This window comes from Tachypleus tridentatus, chromosome 12 (assembly GCF_004210375.1).
Source record: "Tachypleus tridentatus isolate NWPU-2018 chromosome 12, ASM421037v1, whole genome shotgun sequence".
Taxonomy (NCBI): domain Eukaryota; kingdom Metazoa; phylum Arthropoda; class Merostomata; order Xiphosura; family Limulidae; genus Tachypleus; species Tachypleus tridentatus.
This window is the reverse complement of record NC_134836.1, coordinates 44941726-44963151: the sequence shown is the minus strand read 5'-3', so window position 1 is coordinate 44963151 and position 21426 is coordinate 44941726. Positions and strand designations below refer to the sequence as shown.

The window sequence follows — 21426 nt, the reverse complement described above, 5'->3', positions numbered from 1 at the left end:
TTTTTATCTTAACTGAAAGATAGAGTGTATAAAAGAAGCTGAAATCTGCGTTCTGTTATACTGGAACCTCCAGAACCGATAACCAAAGTCAAGACTAAAGATGAAATTCTTGGTAAGAAGTATACGTATATATAATATGTGCATCAAGCGAATGCTTTCTCTTTAGAACAGTTTATTAAGTCAAAATATAAATGCATTTCCTTCAATCAAATAGGACATTTTAGTTCTAATTTAGTGCCCTAAAAATATTTTCTATGTTGTTCGTTTTGTTTAAAATTTTCTTCAAATGTATGTGTTTGTAGATTTGTCCGTAGCTTAGAATAAGTGTTTCTCTTTAGAAGTGCCCGAATTACAATCAATTTTCAATGTGTTTCCTTAGGAATATCAAAGTATGTAGAATATAAATGAAACTACACATTATGAATGTTAACCGAAGATTTCTCTCTCTCTCTTTCTTAAACAGATTGCTTTAGTTTTCCTCGCTCACGTGGTTTACACCCAGGCAGGCTTACTGGGTGGCTATTACGGCGGAGCTGGTGTTCCCCACGCCGGTTTTCGTGTTGGTCATGCTATCGCTGTCCCTGCTTTTGTAGGACGAGGAATCCCTGTTGGTCGAGTTGCTTCTCACGTGACTCATATTAACCACGGAGGTGTTGGAGTAGGCTTGGGTGGTTTTGGATTCGGTCATGGACTGGGTGTTTCTGGATTCGGTCATGGACTGGGTGGTTTCGGATTAGGTCATGGACTGGGTGGTTTCGGACTCGGCCTTGGACATGGTGGTTTTGGATATGGTCTTGGTTATGGTCACGGTCTCGGCATAGCTAAGTTTCACTAATGGTAAGATAAGAACTGCTTTTGTTTTACTTCTATCGATCAGAAACAACAAAACAAGTATGAATTACATCGAACAAGTGTTATGGTGTGAACGCTCTTTCCAAACATGATTCTAATTAATTATGCTTCTAGTGTCATAAGATACTAGAATTAGTATTTGTAACATTACACTGTTTATTCAGTCTCTTAGAAGCTTTCAAGAATTAGAAAAGTGTAAATTTATATTATTTATACCACACAGTGTTCGTCATACCATTGCCGACGACATGTTTTACTCAATATAAAGCTTATAAGAAATATTTACAGATATTTCAATATAAATATATACGTTTCATTTACATTGCCTTAGAACTAAAATGTTAGATAAATTTTAAAAACATGATGGAGAAACAAATACCCTTTACACACACTCAAACTAACCACTTTGATGACCCGATGACTTTCATAAGATATTAGATGCATGTTTATGTCTTGAATTCCTGCTTATAATTATTATTATTTTTTAATATTTACAGAAGAGTGGCTTGAAGTGACCTACGACAAAGGTTTTTCCTGTTGTGTACAGAGTGTAAAATAATGTATGAATATTTGAGACTGTTACAAGATTTGAGTATGGTTAATTAGAAAAAAATATGTGGATAATGTTCACTGAATTGGTTTGAATAAATTATTAGCATTTGCAAATAAGACTTTTTAAGACTTATTTTATGGCTCCTAACTACACACACACACTGCCATAAATTTTTATATGATCAAATAAGAAATCCACTAAAATACAGAACAGTTTACAACAAATGCTTAAATGTACTTGTTAGTAAACAGCAAAAAAATTATACAAATAAGCAATAAAATATGAAATGTTCTCATAACAATAAGAGTGGAAAAATGTTCTACAGTAAATACTCAAATGTATATGACTCAATGATCTTTAGGCTCACAGTAAATCTGAGTTGATCGAAGGATACTTTTCTGGGTTCTATACTTCCACGGGGGTTCATGATATTAATATATAATTTTATCAAATATGAAATCTTGCTCATACAGTCATATTCCATGTTTTCTTACCCTAAATAAAGCGATATAACAATAAATCAGAAAGGTAGAGTTTATGTTTGAGTAATGGATAAAAATAATGCTGAGCGTGTTGTCCATTTTTAGAGTTGTAATAGAACACACATGAATAGCCATAGTAAGAAGTTTTTTTTTTTTTAATTTTGCACAAAGCTACTTGATGGCTATCTGTGCTAGCCGTCCCTAATTTAGCAGTGTAAAACTAGAGGGAAGGCAGCTAAAAGAATGGTGGAATTGTCCGTCACATTATAACTCTTCTACGGTTGAAAGGGCAAGCACGTTTGGTGCGACGAGAATTCGAACCTGCGACCCTCAGATTACGAGTCGAACGCCTTAACCCACCTGGCCATGCCGGGTTCTCCCCATATCGAATAAAATACACCTTCTGTCTAACTAATGAATGAATATTTCCTGTAAAATTTTTATCAATGCTTTCAGTATAGCTCTTAGATTAGCCGCCAATTTTGATTTTATTCATTTGAGTCGAACGCTCAATGCTATTTTGGCTGCACCGTTTTTTCACACCTAAGCCGTGTGACTAGATATCATGACTGTTTAGCAATACATGCCAATTAAAACTAATCACAACAAGTAAGAAATTGACATTCAATAGAAACCAGCATTAGCTTTAGAATTGCAACCCTATTATTCGTAACAGACCTATAATTTACGGAACCAACTAGCTTCTTTAAAATATATGGTGGGAGCTTTACCTCTCTCAAACATTGTTAATAACTTTATTATAAAGCCATGGAATCTAGATTAACAGTTTCTTGTCATCGCCGTATCTAGTATCATTATTTATGCTAATTACTTAAGCAAATATCACGTAGTCCCAAACGCTCTTTAACGAGAAGAATTTCATAGCATTTATAAAATTTATGATTAAATTTGGCAATGAATATGGAATAATAACTGTCCACCTACATCATTCTTTTAAAAACTTGAGATAAAAACTGATATTATGAATTTCTTGGCCTAACCAACACTTACGTATCAGCACGTTCTATGATCCTATAGTTTTGTTGCTCTAAACAAGTCGTCTTTAATCCGAATGACAAAAGCTAAAAGCCACCCACTTTTACTCTTAGGTGAAGCTGCAGTAAGAATGTTAGACTAATAATACGTAAATGTTTGCTTAGGCATGCCCAAAAATTTTGGCCATATTTGAACGATTTTTATTGAATAACTTTCTTTTTTCTTTTTTTTGTTCTGAATTTTGCGCAAAGCTTCACAACGGCTATCTGTGCGAGCCGTTCCTAATTTAACAGTGTAAGACTAGAGGGAAGGCAGCTAGTCATCACCACCCATCGCAAACTCTTGGGCTACTCTTTTACCAACGAATAGTGGAATTGACCGTCACATTATAACATGCCCACGGCTGAAAGTGCGATCATGTTTGGTGTGACGGGGATTTGAACCTGCAACCCTCGGATTACGAGTCGAATGCCTTAATCACCTGGCCATGCCGGGCCCAAGTACAAGCGCTATCCCCGAGACTAAAAATTCTAAATCCCCATTCTGGACACATCATAACGATCTCCGTGTATGAATACATTTTTTAAAGAGACAACACAGAGAAAAACAACCTCTTTTCAGCTGAAATGATAGGTAATGGATATACAGTAAAACTTGTCTAAGACGGAGAGTGCATAGAGCGGAAATCTGTGTAAGCCAGAAATATCAAACGTTTGCAGCATTATCTTAAGATTTTTCTTATGAAAAAGACCTTTATATGGCGGAATCTGCGTATGCGGATGGAAAACTATCTTTCACCTACCTCACCTATCAACAAGTAGGATTAGAAATTGCCTAAGGTGAAAAAAATGTTTTTGATTAAATATTAATTGCTTATTTAATTAATAATTTCTTGAAATTTTAATAAATTCTTATTTAAATAATAATTTCTTGAAATTTTAATAAATTCTTATTTAATTAATAATTTGTTTAAATATTAATAAATTCTTGGACATTTTGTTACAGTAAGTATTGGTTAAATATATTTTGCTCTTTTTTCTGTCGTCATTATTCCAAAAGTTGTTATTCGAAAGAAGGATTGACTGTACTTTTGGTCGCATTTGCTGATGGAAACTAGAGAAACCATGAGCAAAAGGTGAAAGTGAAATTCCGCGCTATTTCCAAAATTTTAGGATGAATCAACTTCCTGTGAAATGGAAAGCGAATAATAAAGCGTGGATGACAAGTGCTATGTCTGAGGAATTTTTGAACAACTTAAACAAAAGAATAGAACAAGAAAATAGGAATGTTCTACTTTTTTTATATAATGCAACTTGCCACCCAAAAGTTCAACTTTCGAATGTTCGTTTAGTCTTTCTACCTCCATGTACAACACCAGTTTTACAGTCACAAGGTAATGGAATTATACAGTGTATAAAATTGAAATACAGAAAATTGATGCTTCAGCATATTATTGCAAATATGGACGACTGTAAGAGAGCGTCTAAAATGACCATAAAAATTGAGTGTTAGATGCAATTGCACTTTTAAGTCATTCAATCAAATGCGTAAAAGATGAATGGTAATAAAGTGCTTTTGAAACTGTGGGTTTATTCTTGATAATGGTGGAGATTGTGGAAAAGTTGTTTGTTATGATGATTCTAGTGAAATCCAAACTCTGATTGAGAAGATTGATGCAGACGATCCTGTGAACGCGGAAAGTTTTGTGAACGTTGACAAGAATGTGTTAACAGTACATGCAAACCATTTCAGCAGTTGAAAGAGTACATGTAAACTCTTTCAATAGTTGTATGAGCACATGTTGGTCCTTTCTATTATTGTATGAGTGCACACAAACCCTTTTAATAGTTGTATGAGTGCACTAAAACTCTTCCAATAGTTGGTTGAGTACATGCAAACACTTCCAGTAATTGTATTAGTAGTTGTAGATCCTTTCAACAGTTGTAAGTATATGCAACCCTTTCCAAGAAGTATATGAGTACCTGCAAACCCTTTCAATAGATGTATGAACACATGCAAACTTTTCAGTAGTTGTGTGAGTACATGTAAATCCTTCCAACAGTTATATGAGTATATGCAAACTCTTCCAGTAGTTAAATGAGTGCATGTACATCCTTTCAACAGTTGTAAGTGCTTGCAAAGCCTTCCAAGAGATATAGGAGTACACGTAGATCCTTCCAGTTGTTGTACGAGTACATGTAGATCCTTCCAATAGTTATATGAGTACATGGAAACCCTTTCTATATAAAGAATTATCCAGTCTGTGCTGTGTTTAAAGATAGCACACAAATGTTACGGATAAAATTTGTTGAGTAGCAATGGTTACTTCTCTTCAAGTAATGCATTCAAGTGTAATTCAAGTGGTAAGAAGTTCTCACGTACCACAAATTAACAATACTGTACAATAACATATTTAAGTTACTTTTGACATGAGATACTAAGTTGGAAAGGAAACAGCGTATCTAATCTATAAAGTTATGTCCTTATCCATTTGTAGAAAAGGTATTTTGTAATGAATATAGAAATATTGCACATAATATAAATTCAGTAAATGCAACAAATGTACTGTCAAAATATTATTTTTTAAAATTCTCAGTATCTTATTTTTCTTCGATATAGTTGGTATTGTTGGAGGTTACGCAACTGTCGTCCTTCCCGCTTTTTCTTCTGTTCTGATGTTGCTTTCTTGTAGTCCAAGATGTTGCTGTCAACTATGGAGTTCTTGTAGGCGGGTTGCTGCCTACACTTCTAATGTGACTTTGACTTTTTGCAAACTGTGTGGCTTCGGCCTTGCTTATGTGATAGAAGGATCAGACTATGGCTATAAACTCGACCGTGGACCTGACCTTAACCTTAGTAAAGTATCCTTGCTCCTAAAATGAAATCAAGTTACTTAAAGCAACTTTAATATTTGAAAAGGCTTTTCTGAATTATCTAAAAAGAAAGGTTCACTTGTTCATTGCACACAATTATATATATAATACTCTCATTCAAGTCACGTGATTTGTTTATCAATATATGATATTAGATGTGCATAAGAAAATTTTGCCATTAGCTGTACAGCTATTATTCCACCTTTGTTTATAACCAAAATGTTCAAGGGTGAGTCAGTGACAAATTCATTGTTTTTCATTGCTCAAATCTGCTATTCGATTTCCCTAGGTGGACAGACTACATTGTTTGTTTGTTTCTAATTAAGCACAAAGCTACACAATTGGCTATTTGTGCTCTGCCCACCACAGGTATCGAAAACCGAATTCTAGTGGTGTAAGGCTGCAGATATACCACTGTGCCACTGGGCTGCGAGAGAGTACATATAGCCCATTGTTTATCTTTGTGTTAACAACAACTAGCCAAAATATGTCCCTTCTGATGGTTTCTCGATAGGGTTAAATATCAGATAAAATTATTTCCAAAACCAATTACTTCCTAATTGCGAGCTTCTGCATAGATTTTTTATACGGCTTAAGATACTTAAAGTAATTACAATTTAGTCAAAATTTTAAAATAAAATAAAATGGATTTCGATTTTGGAAAAAAAAAAAAAAAACGAAATAAATTCAGTGTTTTCCCAGAAAGATTTTTTTTTTCAGAAATAAAACTTATTTTATTCCCCGAGATTTTATTTTTTTTATAAAAGTATAAATACAGATATGTGTCTCAATAGTTATAATAAACTTGGCACCTTTTTCAACTGCTGTGGAAGTAAACTGGAGTGATATTTGTGACCCGGTTGTTTTATCAGGTATTTTTAAAATCTTGTTTGAGATATAAATCTGAACTATACCTGAAGATTGTTTTTTTTTGTTAATGTAAAAATACACAATTGGCTAACTCTTCTCTGTTTATTGTGGAAATTGAACCCCGGATTTTAGCATTTTAAGTCTGTAAAATTACTGCCGACCCACTGTGGGACATTTTTGAAGGGATAGACATCTCAAGGTTAGCACCTTCATGTACTGTACAATGAAGAAATCAAACAAAAGATAAACATTCTATTTGTTCAATCTCTTATAAAAACAATAGATTTTAACGTAATTAAAATATAAAATATCACTAAACAGTTTTAAGCTAGCTCTTCTTTTTTTAGAGTTTGAGTTTAATTTTGTTAGAGATTAATGTTCCAGATTGAGAAGCTAGAGTCCCATGGCTCATTTCCCTTTATCACAAAAAATGTACAACTGTTCTTTGCAATTTAGAGCCGTGAATATGTTATAGAAGTAACGGTCAAAATCCACTTTTCTGTCTGACTAGAGAATCTGAAAAGCTGGGATAGATAGAGTTGATTAACCACTTTCTTTCTTGTCTATCGTTTGAAAATTAGACACAGCTACAGCAGATATACGGCATGCAGCTTTATTTTAAAACTGACACTATAAAATTATTTTGCTTTATCTCTATATTTTAATAAATAGGAATCGCTGGGAATTTATTTGTTTCTTTTGAATTTCGCGCAAACTACACATGGTGCATTTTAATGTGACGGTCAATCGCACTATTCGTTAGTAAAGGATTAACCCAACAATTAGCGTTGGCTAATTATAACTAGCTGAAAGGGTGAGCATGTTTGGTGTGACTGTAATTTGAACCCGCGACCCTCAGCTTACGAGTCATTGGTTTCGACTCCATGTACACACAATGATATATATTTAATGCTATTACCTTTTCTGCAGGTCTGGGTAAAGGGTGAAGTTACAATATGATCGAACTTAACAGTTTAACGTTTATGTATGCGTCTTTCTGTTGCATTTTGTAATATTGTTTGACAGGTATTTAATGACATTTCACATCATGTCATGATACACAACCTTACACTGTTTGTAAATGTCTATTATTACAGTTTTCCAGTTGTGTTGGATCGCTATATCAACGATGAGTCCGTAAAGAATGCTGAATGTCTTCGCCAGGCTTGTGGTTTGGTTTGTTTTGAATATCGCACAAAACTACTCGAGGGCTATCTGTGCTAGCCGTCACTAATGTAGCAGTGTAAAACCAAAGGGAAGGAATCTAGTCATCGCCACCCACAACCAACTCTTGGATTACTTCTTTTATCAACGAATGGTGGGATTGAACGGCACATTATAACGCCCCCACGACTGAAAGGGTGAGCATGTTTGGTGCGACAAGTAATCAAACCCGCGACCCTCGGATTACGAGTCGAGTGCCTTAACCCCCTGGCCATGCCGAGTCCCAGGCTAATGAGTGAATTAGCAATTCGTGATAACGAGAAACCCACTTGAAGTAGAAATGTATTCTCAAGACGGCAGGTATGGGTATTAGCACTTTAAGTAAAATAAAGTACAGAACAACGTTTCGACATCGTTCGTTGTTCTGTACTTCATTTTAATTAAAGTGATAATACCCATATCTGCCGTCTTGAAAATCAACAATTCATTTCGTGTGATGCGAAACAACAAACTGTTCTTTAAAATCACAAAAAACAAATAGGTCTTAAGATAATTTGTGTTTACGTATAACAGAGTTGCATGTACAAAATAAGATTCCTGAAAGCAAGTAGCATTTTCGCAGAGGATTATGGGAATGGTCAAACTGTTCAGTATATAACACTATATCATTTATAACTTTTGTTCATTTCTATCCTCCATAAAAACAAGCGGATAAGAAATTGTATTACCAACCATTAGTGTCAGAAATGCTTGGATGTTTAATGTAACGATACCAGCGATAGGTGATTTTACCCATTTGTATAGGTATTGCGGCAATAATGTCCATATTAAAACATGTCAAGTTTTTGGCTAACTTTATGTTTTTTTTATTAATAAGTTTGTTTGTTTGTTTATGGCAGTTACTAAGACTATTTGCCGACGTCCACGATTTTTAGCTGAACAACCAGAGAAAAGACAATCAGCTGTTTCGCAGTATTTGCGGGTACTTTTTAAGAACGAGTTGTGGAAAATTACTGGTACATTGTAACACCAGGACGGGCGTTTTATCCACCAAGTTGTGTTAGGTCTGATGCATATGATGCGCAGAATAATACTTTGTTCTGTGCCATAGTGTGGGCACCTGAGATTCTCGAGAATTTCTCTGCGAGAGGGTTAAGTGGACGAAGCCCTCGGAAACTTGCTGTTTTTTGTTGCTTATTTCTACAAATGGGTAAGTAAAAACAAAACAGCCTATTCCTCACATTTTAATTAATTCACCTTTAGATTTTAGATGTCTTTCTGAGAATCGAAGAACATTCCAGTTAAAAAGAGGCCTTGAAAGCCTGTCAGTGACAGTCACAACGACTCTTAGAAATAAAGTAGAGCGGAACCAGTAACACCTTTGTTGGACTTACAAAATCAAGATAATTCGATATCTAATTGAATATCTAGACTTTCGTGAAGACATATCTGGTTTAAATATTTACTTTTTTATACAGTTTCATTGTTATCATACAAAATAATTTTTGTAATTGACGAGTTTCAAATATGTTAATGTAACATTTGAAACGACATTCCGTAAATCAGTCAAATAAAATAAGAAAGAACGTTTGTCGTACCACTTCGATAGCCTACCCTTTGAAATATTAAACTGTAAGAACCGGAGACAGAAATTTCATTTTTAGAATGTTAACTGCGTGACCTAAATCCGGAAAAGAACGTAAACTGAAACTGAGTTATGTACATAGTTCCATTATCGTAAAGCTTAAGTAAAATATTTCTAATAACTTGAAGTAACTTAGATGGAACAGTATTACACGTGTAGAACCTAATATATTAGTAAATCTATTTACTTCAGTTAACGTTAATAAATAATTATTTACTTCTATTCTATCTACTTGGTACGATGATATTAAATCTTACAGACGTTTCGATATAGTATGTTTACTTCTCGTTATAATGTAACCATAATTTACGAATGTGACCATATTTGTTACCAGTTGCGTAATCTTAACTAGAGTGATTAAAAGTAGTTTCTAATTGTGCTTAAATATCATTTTGTGCGCATTTATTTAACACAAACTTCAAGGTGTTATTATAAATATGCGCAACAGGCGTTTGTAATCAGATCTGTATTGTTGGATACAGTTTAACAGGAGCTTGCAACTGCAATTACGTAGTGTTAACCACTACATGTTTAACGTAGGAACTTATGAATTATACTTCAAGGAGTGCAGTATTTATAACTTTGGAATAAAAAAAAATACGAAAAAATAAACCTGTATAGTAATAACCTGCTATGCTTTCAGCTTTAGCAGTCATTCACTGTCTTTAACTCAAAGTTCACCTGACAACACAACGACATGTATCACAATGCGATATCAGCTCTTTCTGTGTTTAATTACATCACATACTTTATTATAGTTCGTACAACACAGTACAGTGAAGACGTTTTCCGAGAAATCTATCATTATAGTGTAAAGGATATTAGCCTTCAAATTTATAATAATTCAGATGAAAAACATATACATCACATGACCAGCATGTGACTTCGATTAAAGATCAGTACTAAAATGTAGATGCTAAAGACTCATAATAATAGATAAAATTATAGTAATAATATTTCTGAACATTTTAAGACTATATATTTATGCATAACTATTTGCATAAAAATATAATGCTCGAGGGGTATTGTTGTTGTCTTTTTTTTATTTCGCACAAAAATACACGAGAACTATCTGCGCTAGCCGTCCCTAATTTAGGAATATAAGACTAGAGGGAAGGCAGCTAGTCATCACCACCCACCGCCAACTCTTGGACTACTCTTTTACCAACGAATAGTGGGATTGACCGTCACATTTAACGCCCCCACGGCTGAAAGGGCGAGCATAATTGATGTTACGGCTATTCGAACCCGCGATCCTCAGATTACGAATCGAGTGCCTTAACCACCTGGCCAGGCTGGGCCTTAGGTATGTCAAACATAAACTTTATCCGGTAAGGAAGGTAACAGAAAATTGCATTTTTTATTATTTCCTATCACAAACAAAGTGCTTTCATAGGTCATTGTGTCAGCTGTTTTCGAGATGGAGGACACGTTTCCTTTTTTGAGTTTATGTAAAATAAATTAGAAACTGTGAAAAAAATTTTTCTTTCCTGTCTGGGGTCTCAGGAATTTATCTTTTGCACCGAAAAGAATAACAATTACATATAACGAAATATGCGCTATTTTGGGCGTAATTAGATTTGAGGATAGGTTGATAGAGATCCTGAGGAGTAAGTAGATCTAATGAAGTATACGCACACGTCACGCTTGATACTAAATACAGTTTTGTGAATACTACCTGTGTGTGTATAACTGCATGCGTGAATACTTTTTGTCCGTGTAACATCCATTGGCACTATGATAGCAGTAAATTATAACGTATGATGATAACCTCTGGTCACAATATTACTTATGACTACCATCTATAAACAGAATGATGTAAAAATCCGTCAGATGGTATACGAGGGCTGTTCAAAAAATACGCGGACTGACGTCATAAAACAAAATGTACTTTATTTAGAAGTTTAAGGTCTGGGACCCCTTCAAGGTACTCTCCTCCCCAACGCACACACTTATCCCAACGGTGTTTCCACTTGTTGAAACAGTCCTGGTACGCTTCTTTTGTAATGTCCTCCAGCTCCTTCGTCGCATTTGCCTTAATCTCGGGAATCGTCTCAAATCTTCTTCCTTTCAAGGGTCTTTTGAGTTTGGGGAACAAGAAAACATCGCATGGAGCAAGGTCAGGTGAGTAGGGGGGGGGGAAGAACAGTGATCGAGTGTTTGGCCAAAAACGCACGAGTTATGAGGCACAAATTTCGCAGCAACGCGGTGCATCTTCAATTTTTCGGTCAAAATCTCGTAACAAGATCCAACTGATATCCCAAACTCTTCAGCAAGCTCCCTAACAGTCAGACGTCGATTTGCTCGCACCAGGGTGTTGATTTTGTCGACGTGGAAGGACGTCCAGGACGCTCATCATCTTCAATGGACTGTCGACCATCCTTAAAACGTTCATGCCACTTGAAACATGCCGTACGATTCATAGCAACATCACCGTAAGCCGTGTTAAGCATAGCAAAAGTTTCAGTCGCAGATTTTTTCAAGTTTAACACAAAATTTCACAGCAAGTCGTTGCTCCTTCAGGTCATTCATTCTGAAATCCGCCAAACGAAAAAAATCGCACTTCACTTAAAACCGCGTAGCTAATACACAAATGAAGATATCTGCAATCGGGAAATGGCGTCGTAATCAGCTGATCTGTGCAAACCTAGCGACACCAAGTGGATTCCACTGGAACCAACTGGAGCCGCGCAATTCAAACAGTCCGCGTATTTTTTGAACAGACCTCGTATATTCTTGATAGCAAGACTTTGCAAAAATATTACACAGTAGGTTGGGAAATTTTTCTAATAAATTGGCAACAGTGGTCTGTTACAGCTATAACAGTAAATTAAGTCTGGAAAAACAAGAAAAACGTTGATATGAACTGTGTATACTAAAAGACCAACGTGCTGACCCCACAATATAGCGAAGAAACGCTATCTTTGTACATACTGGATGCCAATAAAACATTACTTTTAACAAGATACGACATCCAACCACACATCCAATCCAATCCAACATGTATGTGTAAGATGCAAGTAATACTATATCATTTCAGATATCTTTTTATGGACTTTCGCGTCTTTGAGTTGTTGCTCAAACAGGCCTCCGGAAGTAATTTCTACGTGCGGTAAGCAAACTTTGGAAAACATGTAAAAAATAAACTAAACAGCGCAAATTCAATGTATTACTTAAAACCTAATGTGTACATATTGTAAAAAAAATAGTTCCGAACAAGGACTACCATACAAACTGCCATCGGAGGCTAGAAAGGGGGTACGAGGCCTACTAATCATCATTGTATCGTTACTGGAGGCAGTGAATACTTTCTTTACATAAAAATGGTAAACATCGACCGTATCCAATACAATAGCTTCCATCTTCTGTTACTTGTTTCATGTTTCTTTTTCTTTGATAGAATAAACAATACGACATGGATTGAACTCTGAAAGTCGCTTTGCCTGTAATATTTGAGAAAATCATCTGAAATTTTCAGAGTAATCCCAGGTTTTTTCAATCCTTAAGTTATCTGGGCACAAAATATACAAATATACGTATACACATATATATATATATATTAGCCACCCAATTTGTAACGGATATAAACGTTAAATATTCTGTTAAAATCATTTAGTATTTTAAATTAGTAGATATATATACGTGTTAGAAATTCTTTCGTCAGACTTTGACGCACGTGTATATTACTACGAGGTCTGTTCAAAAAATACGACGTTTGTCGACGTGTGGGTCGTCAGTTGATGTGGAAGGACGTCCCTGGTGCGGGTAAATCGATGTCTGACTGTCAGGGAGCTTGCTGAAGAGTGTGGGATATCAGTTGGATCTTGTTACGAGATTTTGACCGAAAAATTGAAGATGCACCGCGTTGCTGCGAAATTTGTGCCTCATAACTCGTGCGTTTTTGGCCAAACACTCGATCACTGTTCTTCCCCCCCCCCCCTACTCACCTGACTTTGCTCCTTGCGATGTTTTCTTGTTCCCCAAACTCAAAAGACCCTTGAAAGGAAGAAGATTTGAGACGATTCCCGAGATTAAGGCAAATGCGACGAAGGAGCTGGAGGGCATTACAAAAGAAGCGTACCAGGACTGTTTCAACAAGTGGAAACACCGTTGGGATAAGTGTGTGCGTTGGGGAGGAGAGTACCTTGAAGGGGTTCCAGACCTGTAACTTCTAAATAAAGTACTTCTTAGCTTTTGTAGGTAGTTTGTTAGATAAATGTTTCGCTCAATATAATGACCTACTTCCATTGGTCACGTACCTAATGTCACTTGTATAGCTTTCAACAGTTGTTTTTTTTTCCATGAGTTATGTGATTTAGGAAAGTCTTGTAAACCCAGTTTTTATGTCGTTTTTTACATATAAATCCGTTTCCATTGTGAAGTTTACATTTTCAACTCTAGTTAGAGTGGACTTGTGTTCTTTAGCTATTTCCAGTGGACAAGATGTTTAACTTTCTTTGGTTTGTTACTAGCACCTGAGGTTAGTGTTATTCTTACAAAGCATCAACAGATCAAAGGGCAAGGTATGTCCAGTAGCACCATTTTTAAACTCGTAACTCTCAGATCTCTCAGTCGAATACACTAACTTCCAGGCTTACTCTTCTAGAGAGAAGGTGTTTCAACTTAAAGGTGGTCTTCAGCCTTATGGCAAATTATCTTCTGGGTGACAGAGACTTCTTTAGATGTAAAAAGCTGACTTTTTAAATTATAGCTATAACATGTTTTGAAAAATCATGCCACCTTATTTGGTTTAGATATTTTAGCAGAGGACTATGTTAGCAAATGGAACGTTCTAGGTTACTCTCAAGATGCACAACTGTACAGATATTCAGTGACTGGATTATATATAGACATTGACTGAAGTCATTAATCTTCGATCCAATGTTAGGCAACACCCCTTCGGGGTATTATTCCAAAAAAAAAACTTTTAAAACAGGGTGGAAATGTGTGATATGTAGGCATATTACACGTTTTACATATCCTTATTCAGTATAAGGTTTACCAAAATGTTCATGCGTTAAGATGTGTGTACACAAAACTTCAGTCACGAAAGTTTCTTTTGCCCTAGATACCAATAGTCCTGGGTCATTCGTCTGTGCTATCACATGAGAAAGACTTCTATGAAGTTAAACGCGTTATGTAAAGTTAGGCGGATCTTGTGATACCTAGAGAAAATAATCATCCTGCATTTTGACGATGGTAATGACCAACAGTGGCATGAGTAGCACACAATTTTTGAGAAGAATAGCATTATTATTTCGTGTATATAATATTGTCTTTTCTCAGTCTCGAAAAATTATTTGCACAGTTTTATAATTTCTTTTGTACTGCAGTGATAATGCATGAATAGATACTCGTTTAACTTTGAACGTATTTTACTTTATTGGTAAAAAATGTTTCATTTTGTTACACATTGTGTCTAGTTTCTTTCATTCTTCAAGAGTCAAAGTGTTCAGATTTACCCAATGAGACTCTTTTTATCGAGTGTCCTGCTATTCAATTACCCTTGGGTAAATCAGTGAACCATTAAATAGCACAACTGCAATATTACGGGAGGACATAGTCGAAAACAACATTCATGTTCGCTTTGAACAATATTTGCCATTTTAAAGGACTCAAAAGACTCAATACTACCAAAAAAACGTTCTTTACATGTTTATACCTTTTCTCCACTTCCATTTATTTGCAGTTTTGAAACAGTATAGTTAGCGTAAAGCTTCTCACCGGATTTACCCATATTTTTACTCTGCCACGGCGTAAAGTGTAACTCATCACATTACAATCGCTTCGAGAATACCGTGGCATTCAATCGTTATTCGTCACTTTATGATATCATAATGTAGCTCGATCATGAACACTGGTGATAATAATTCGCATTTAATATTACTTATTGATTTTCAGATGCGCTATTTGCATCACAATGTGGCGATGGTAAGTGGGGTGGAGTTGGGTAATTAATTATCTATATTATATTTGCTTTTATACACTAAAATACAACAGTGTTTTCATTATTCTTTAATTATTTTGTGAAATAAGTTTAAAATAAGAATTAACACTTCTATTAATTACAGTAACGCATTATTAAATATTGATTAAACGAACTGATTTTAACGTATTTCGAGGTTTTGGCATGGTCAGGTGGTTAAGGCACTCGATTCGTAATTTGAGGGCAACGGATTCGAATCTCCGTCACATCAAACATGCTCGCCCTTTCAGTTCTGGAAACTTTATAACGTGACGGTCAATTCCGCTATTCGCTGGTAAAAGAGTAGCCCAAGAGTTGGCGGTGGGTGGTGATAACTAGCTGCCTTTCCTCTAATCTTACTCTGCTAAATTAGGGACGGCTAGGGCAAATAGCCCTCGAGTAGCTTCGCGTGAAATTCAAACTACAAATTTTAATATATTTCGAACATAAAATTTGTATCTTGACTTTACATTATACATCAGAGAAAGGAAACTGACATTAAGTGCCAATATTCCATCCAACACGACCTGATAATTTAGCAAAGCATGTTAGATGAAACAAGGTAGCAGTCATTTATACTGGTTTGCAATAAAAAAAAAAAACAGTTAATGTTTGGCTATGATTAAGATAATATATAAAATAAAGTTTTCTGCAATGGTGCTCACTGAAATATCTTTATTTAAGTACATTTTTATTACAAAACAAATTAAATTTAAACTGCAATATGCTTTAAAATAAGTCTTCTATAAAAACCAAGAATAGTTTATGGAAAACATTTAGTGGATAAAATTAAAATGAGCTTTATTTAAGCTTCTCGAAACAACAACTAATATTCAGAGTAACTGCCAGAAACAGGTCATTACAATTAATTATTTCGTATCAATTGCAGTTCGACAATGATGGTATTAAATTTAGTTAATCAAAATTATATGGTGTCCTTTATGCACCTGAGCAAATATTTCCGAGGAAAATCATAATTGTTATTCAGTAATTTTAAATGACATTTACTCTTGCCCTTGTCAACAATTATCAATGTAATTTCCATTGATTAATTCAGCCCTTGTGAAATGAATATACATCTGTATATGAGGTACAACACAAAACAGTTTTCAAAGAACTTTGTTTGTTTTGGAATTTCGCACAAAGCTACTCGAGAGCAATGTGTGCTAGCCGTCCCTAATTTAGCAGTGCAAGACTAGAGGGAAGGCAACTAGTCATCATGGCCTTAACGCACTAGGCCATGCCAGGCCCACTTCAAAGAACTACAGAAACAACTGACAGTCTTTTCAACTCTGAGAACACACGAAATCCCAGAACTCGAAATTTGAGTAATCATAGAATAAGGAAGTTTGCGTTAGCAATAGAATATAGTTTGTTTTTTCCCTTTCTTTCCGGAAATCTTTGCATAAGTATAACTCAGTGGTAAGTTAATTTAATACTGAATATAAACGAAGCTGGCCCGGCATGGCCAAGCGTGTTAAGGCGTGTGACTCGTAATGTGAGGGTCGCGGATTCGCATCCCCGTCACATCAAACATGCTTGCCTTTTCAGCCGTGGGGGCGTTATAATAATCGGCCAATCCCACTATTCGTTGGTAAAAGAGCAGCCCAAGAGTTGGCGGTGGGTGGTGATGACTAGCTGCTTTCCCTCTGGTTTTACACTGCTAAATTAGGGACGGCTAGCACAGATCGCCCTCGAGTAGCTTTGGGCGAAATTCAAAACAAGCAAGCAAGTATAAACGAAGCTCTTAAAGAAATTTTGAATGCCAATTATAAGCGTTGTGTTTAGTAAATTAATAGTTAACTGCTAAACAAGGATTTTTAAGCATAATAAAAATTATTTTATGATAAACCAAACAAATGTACTGTAACATATTCTCTAGATAAAATAATTTTATTATGCTTATAAATTGTTGTTCGTTTGTCAGTTTATTATTGTTTTAGCATAATGCGTTTCTGTACATTAACAGAATAGTTATAATTCTGTTATAGTGTATAATATTGAAATACACGGTATTTTTTATATCTCTATATATAACTTACGTACGCTGTTTGTAACACTGTCAAAATTAACAGCCTTAGAGTAATAGACGTAAAAGAGAAAGTCGTATCAGTTAATATCGCGTTCCCAGCAATTATCAGTTAACTGCAGTAATCGATGTACAATTTAGAGATCAATATTGAATTAATATTATTTTGAAATAAAAAAATTAAAACATTAAATAGATGTATTACAAAAAAGAAGAAACAATATTTCTTGAGACGAAGTGTATTTTCCCTAAATTATGCACAGGAAAAGTGTGCTTCCAAATACATCAACATGATTTGAAAGAAAGCACACAAGGACTACGTAACTTTGAACTAATAAATTTGAAGGAAAGAAGACAGGTGGTCAACAGTACACGCCCACCTGTTGGGCTACACTTGTTGGAACGAATAGTGGAATTGGACCTTCTTTCATACAGTGTGTTTACAGCACCAAATGGCGGAGTAGTTCCTGAGGAAACAAGATTCGTTCTGTTACCGATCGGATTTACAGTACAGGCACATTTTCTACGAGGAGACTCTGGTCCATAAGAAACGAAAAAAACAGGACTTACAATTACTGAGATCATTTTAAAGCTAATAAATAAATATAGCTTATCTGTCACATGGTCAGATGTTACCTGATAAATTTTCTGCCGAACTATAAATCTCAGGGTCCATGGTTTATGTCCCGTTGCTGCAAAATTTTAATACGCAATTTAGAACTATGACTGTGCCATAAGAACAACTTTAAGATCTGTTAGTTGATTGGATTAGTCAAAAAGATAGGTTGGATGCAAAATGAGGAATGGTAAGTCCAGACAAACCTTTTGCATCCGAAACAATCAAACAGAACACTCACATTGCGTCTGCTCCTCACACCAGTGGCAAAGCAGTATGTCTGCGGATTTAACACGCTAGAAACCGTGAACAGAGCACAGATAGCTCCTTGTATATCTCTGTGTTTAATTACAAACAAACATTCCATCTTCTACTATGGGGAAAAACGTCATAGGTAAAACAACTGTGAAAATATAAACGATCAAATATGTGCCATATTACATGTGAAGTACCAGAAAACATAACATAATTGCTATTTTGCTCACAGTTGATTCAAAATGAGACACAACATTAGCTGTTTTTCTTCGGGACATTTATTCAGATTGCTAAATCAACGTTTCGTAGATTTACCTTAAAGGTTAAAATATACCTTATGATTCATTACAGAAACTTAACAGCTATATTTACATCTTTACTGTAAGATGGTAAGTTTTTGGGGCTACTTCCCTTGTAAAATATTAAACTTTAGTGTTATCAGATTGTCCCAAAGAGTTACAGTGAGAAAAGATAAATTATTTTATTTACATGTTGAATAGTTATTTTTCTATGTGATGTTTTTTGTTCTCCAGAGATGGCAATGTCTAGCTATCTTCCCGCTATCCTATCAGTTAAATAAGGGACTGAAATCGCCTATTAAATAGCTTTGCATGAAATTTCTGAAATAAATAACCAAACTCTTCACTAGTTATTTAGTAAAAGACAGAATCGCCATGTAAAGCTCGGAGTCCATTTATCGGCAGTAAATCTTACTGGATATTAAAACGTTTTAGCTGTTGTTATTTCAAGGGTAGATCTTCTGATAAAGTAAAAACCGAGACCGTCTGGGATTCGAAGGTTGAACGTAGCTCTCCAGTCTAAGTGCTCAATTATTCAAAACAATGTTCTAACTACACGGTGCAGCGTGGATATACATTTTCTACAGTTTGATAAATTTAAGTATTTAACAACAACTCGTAATATGGGCGTAGCTGAGTGACGTGAATTTAAAATATTCTATTATTACGTCTATATCTTTAATGTTTGTAATTATCATAGTTTTTACTTTTCTAGAATTTCTTTGATTTCACATGTAGAAAACAGGAAAAAATCATTCGTTATGGTATATAATGTTACCAATGGAGGTTCCTTAATAAATATACTTGAAAATAAACGTTGTTTTAAATATCACAACTTTTAAATTTTATTCTCATCTTTGACTTTTCTGAATATAAAATAAACAGAAGTTTGAACACATGAATAAACTCATATAAACAAAATCTACTATACTACAGACATGTAACTCTTTTCTGAATAACGTTATCTTTTGGTGACCTACACTGATGACAGTTGGTGTAACTTGAAACTACAATATTCAGGTGGTAAATGAATGTAGTACATTATTCAACACGTTCAAAATTTTAGTTACGGCAAAGCGTTTACCATTTTGCAACCTCAGAAATTTAACTATTAATTCTGTAAGTTATATCTTCTCTACATATTACTCTGGGTATAACAGGGTTCAGTTTCTCCAGATATTCACTGATTGTTACTGCTATCGTTTTAATAAAGATGCACATGTTTAAAAAGTTAATTTCAAGTGTGGACCCTAATGTTTAATTGTATTCACAATTTTAATTTGCCTCCTAAAGGTTTTGGTTGCATTGTAGATTGTCATACCATTTACTTAGCTTTGAAGATGATGGTAGTGTAACTATCAGATCCGAAGGTCCAGAAGCTAACGAGTTAACTAGCTGGTTTTAAAGGGTATGATCCATGGATCGTTTTGTCATTATGTTTGTTTTATTTGGTCCAAGTAGTTGTTAAGGTATTTCTATTTCTTAGGTTTTACCAATGTGAACTATCCACATGCTGTTACCTTAGTACTCTTCACTCTCATCTAATTGCTGTTATGTTCTTGAAGTATTTTCCTAATCTTGAATCTTTCTTTTCTTTCTACTCTCTCTCCTATTTGAGTGCAAGTCGCCGGATACATCCATAAGTTTATCACTTTTTTATGAAGATATATTTCTCATAGGACACTTGGCAGCACTTCCTCCGTTAGAACTTCCTTGACCTCCCTTACGGCTAACGTTTCGAGCAACTGGCTAGTCGTCGTGATTACATCCACACCTGTTACAATTGTAACATCTACCAGTTTTACAAAAAAAATTCAGTAATTGTGAATGTTCCATAGCTAGTGTACTACAACAATGCCATGACCATGGTCTAAATTAAGGTAAAAAATTACCCAACTACAATGACAGAAAACAATAATAAGTTTTTGGATGTTATCAAATTAAAGCTCAGCAAACACTTCTGAATTCGTCATAAAATAACGCATATTCCTGTAAATTGCCGGAGACAAAAAAAATACAAATTATCGAATATGATTTCTATAAAGTGCTCTACCCTCTACCTCTTTTACTATCGACGAATCAGAGATTTTTTAACATTGAGTTTTTGTGTTTTCGCTATTTTACTTACTAATGACAATACTAATTCATCGGTCAGTTACTAATAATTACTTTAAGGTAGAGCTTAATTAAGCCCTATACTACTTAATAATTTAAACATCCTTCAGTATTTTGCATGTAATAACAATACTTATCGCATAAACCACAAAGATACTGGAGTTATGCTCCATTGGTCTCAGATGTATCATAATGATTTCAGTCGATTAAAACTTGTAGGAAAAGTTAGGTGGTGAATAAAAATCAGAAAAAGGTCTGTCAATTGTTTCTCATAAAGCTCGTATCTGTATACAATTTCTATGTTTGAGCTATTGCAAATTTAAGATAATAATAAAAGACATTTCTCACAAGCATACGCAGCTTAAAGATTTTCAGCGTTGTTCGTAGAGTCAAAATAAACATTTTTTTTAAATTTATGCACGAATGAGAAACAAAAGACAGCACTCATTAAAACATGGTTTTAATTATTTAAATAAGATATTTTAGTGTATTTTATTGTTTATTTTGAGTTAAGGATTAAGCACCTTTTTGTAAAACAATGTTTAATGCAATATCTTAAACAATAAGACAAACTTTATTTGTTATTCTTACTTTTAGCCGCCTATTTACATCATATTTTCATTCAAACGAATCAAAAGTTTGCCTGAATATGACTTAGACGATCTAAGTGTTATTTCTTATTTCTGTGAGTAACGATTTATTGTAACTAGCT

The 21426-nt window shown here is 34.7% G+C and overlaps 1 protein-coding gene across 1 annotated transcript; it reads left to right on the top strand.

Annotated features, from left to right (window-relative positions):
• Positions 1 to 1523, top strand: LOC143234990 (uncharacterized). The gene is made up of 3 exons (XM_076472684.1): positions 1 to 112; positions 464 to 837; positions 1350 to 1523. Exons 1-2 carry the CDS (start codon positions 101 to 103, stop codon positions 833 to 835), a joined length of 384 nt encoding a protein of 127 aa, XP_076328799.1. The 5' UTR covers positions 1 to 100; the 3' UTR covers positions 836 to 837; positions 1350 to 1523.
• The last annotated feature ends 19903 nt before the right edge of the window (positions 1524 to 21426 follow it).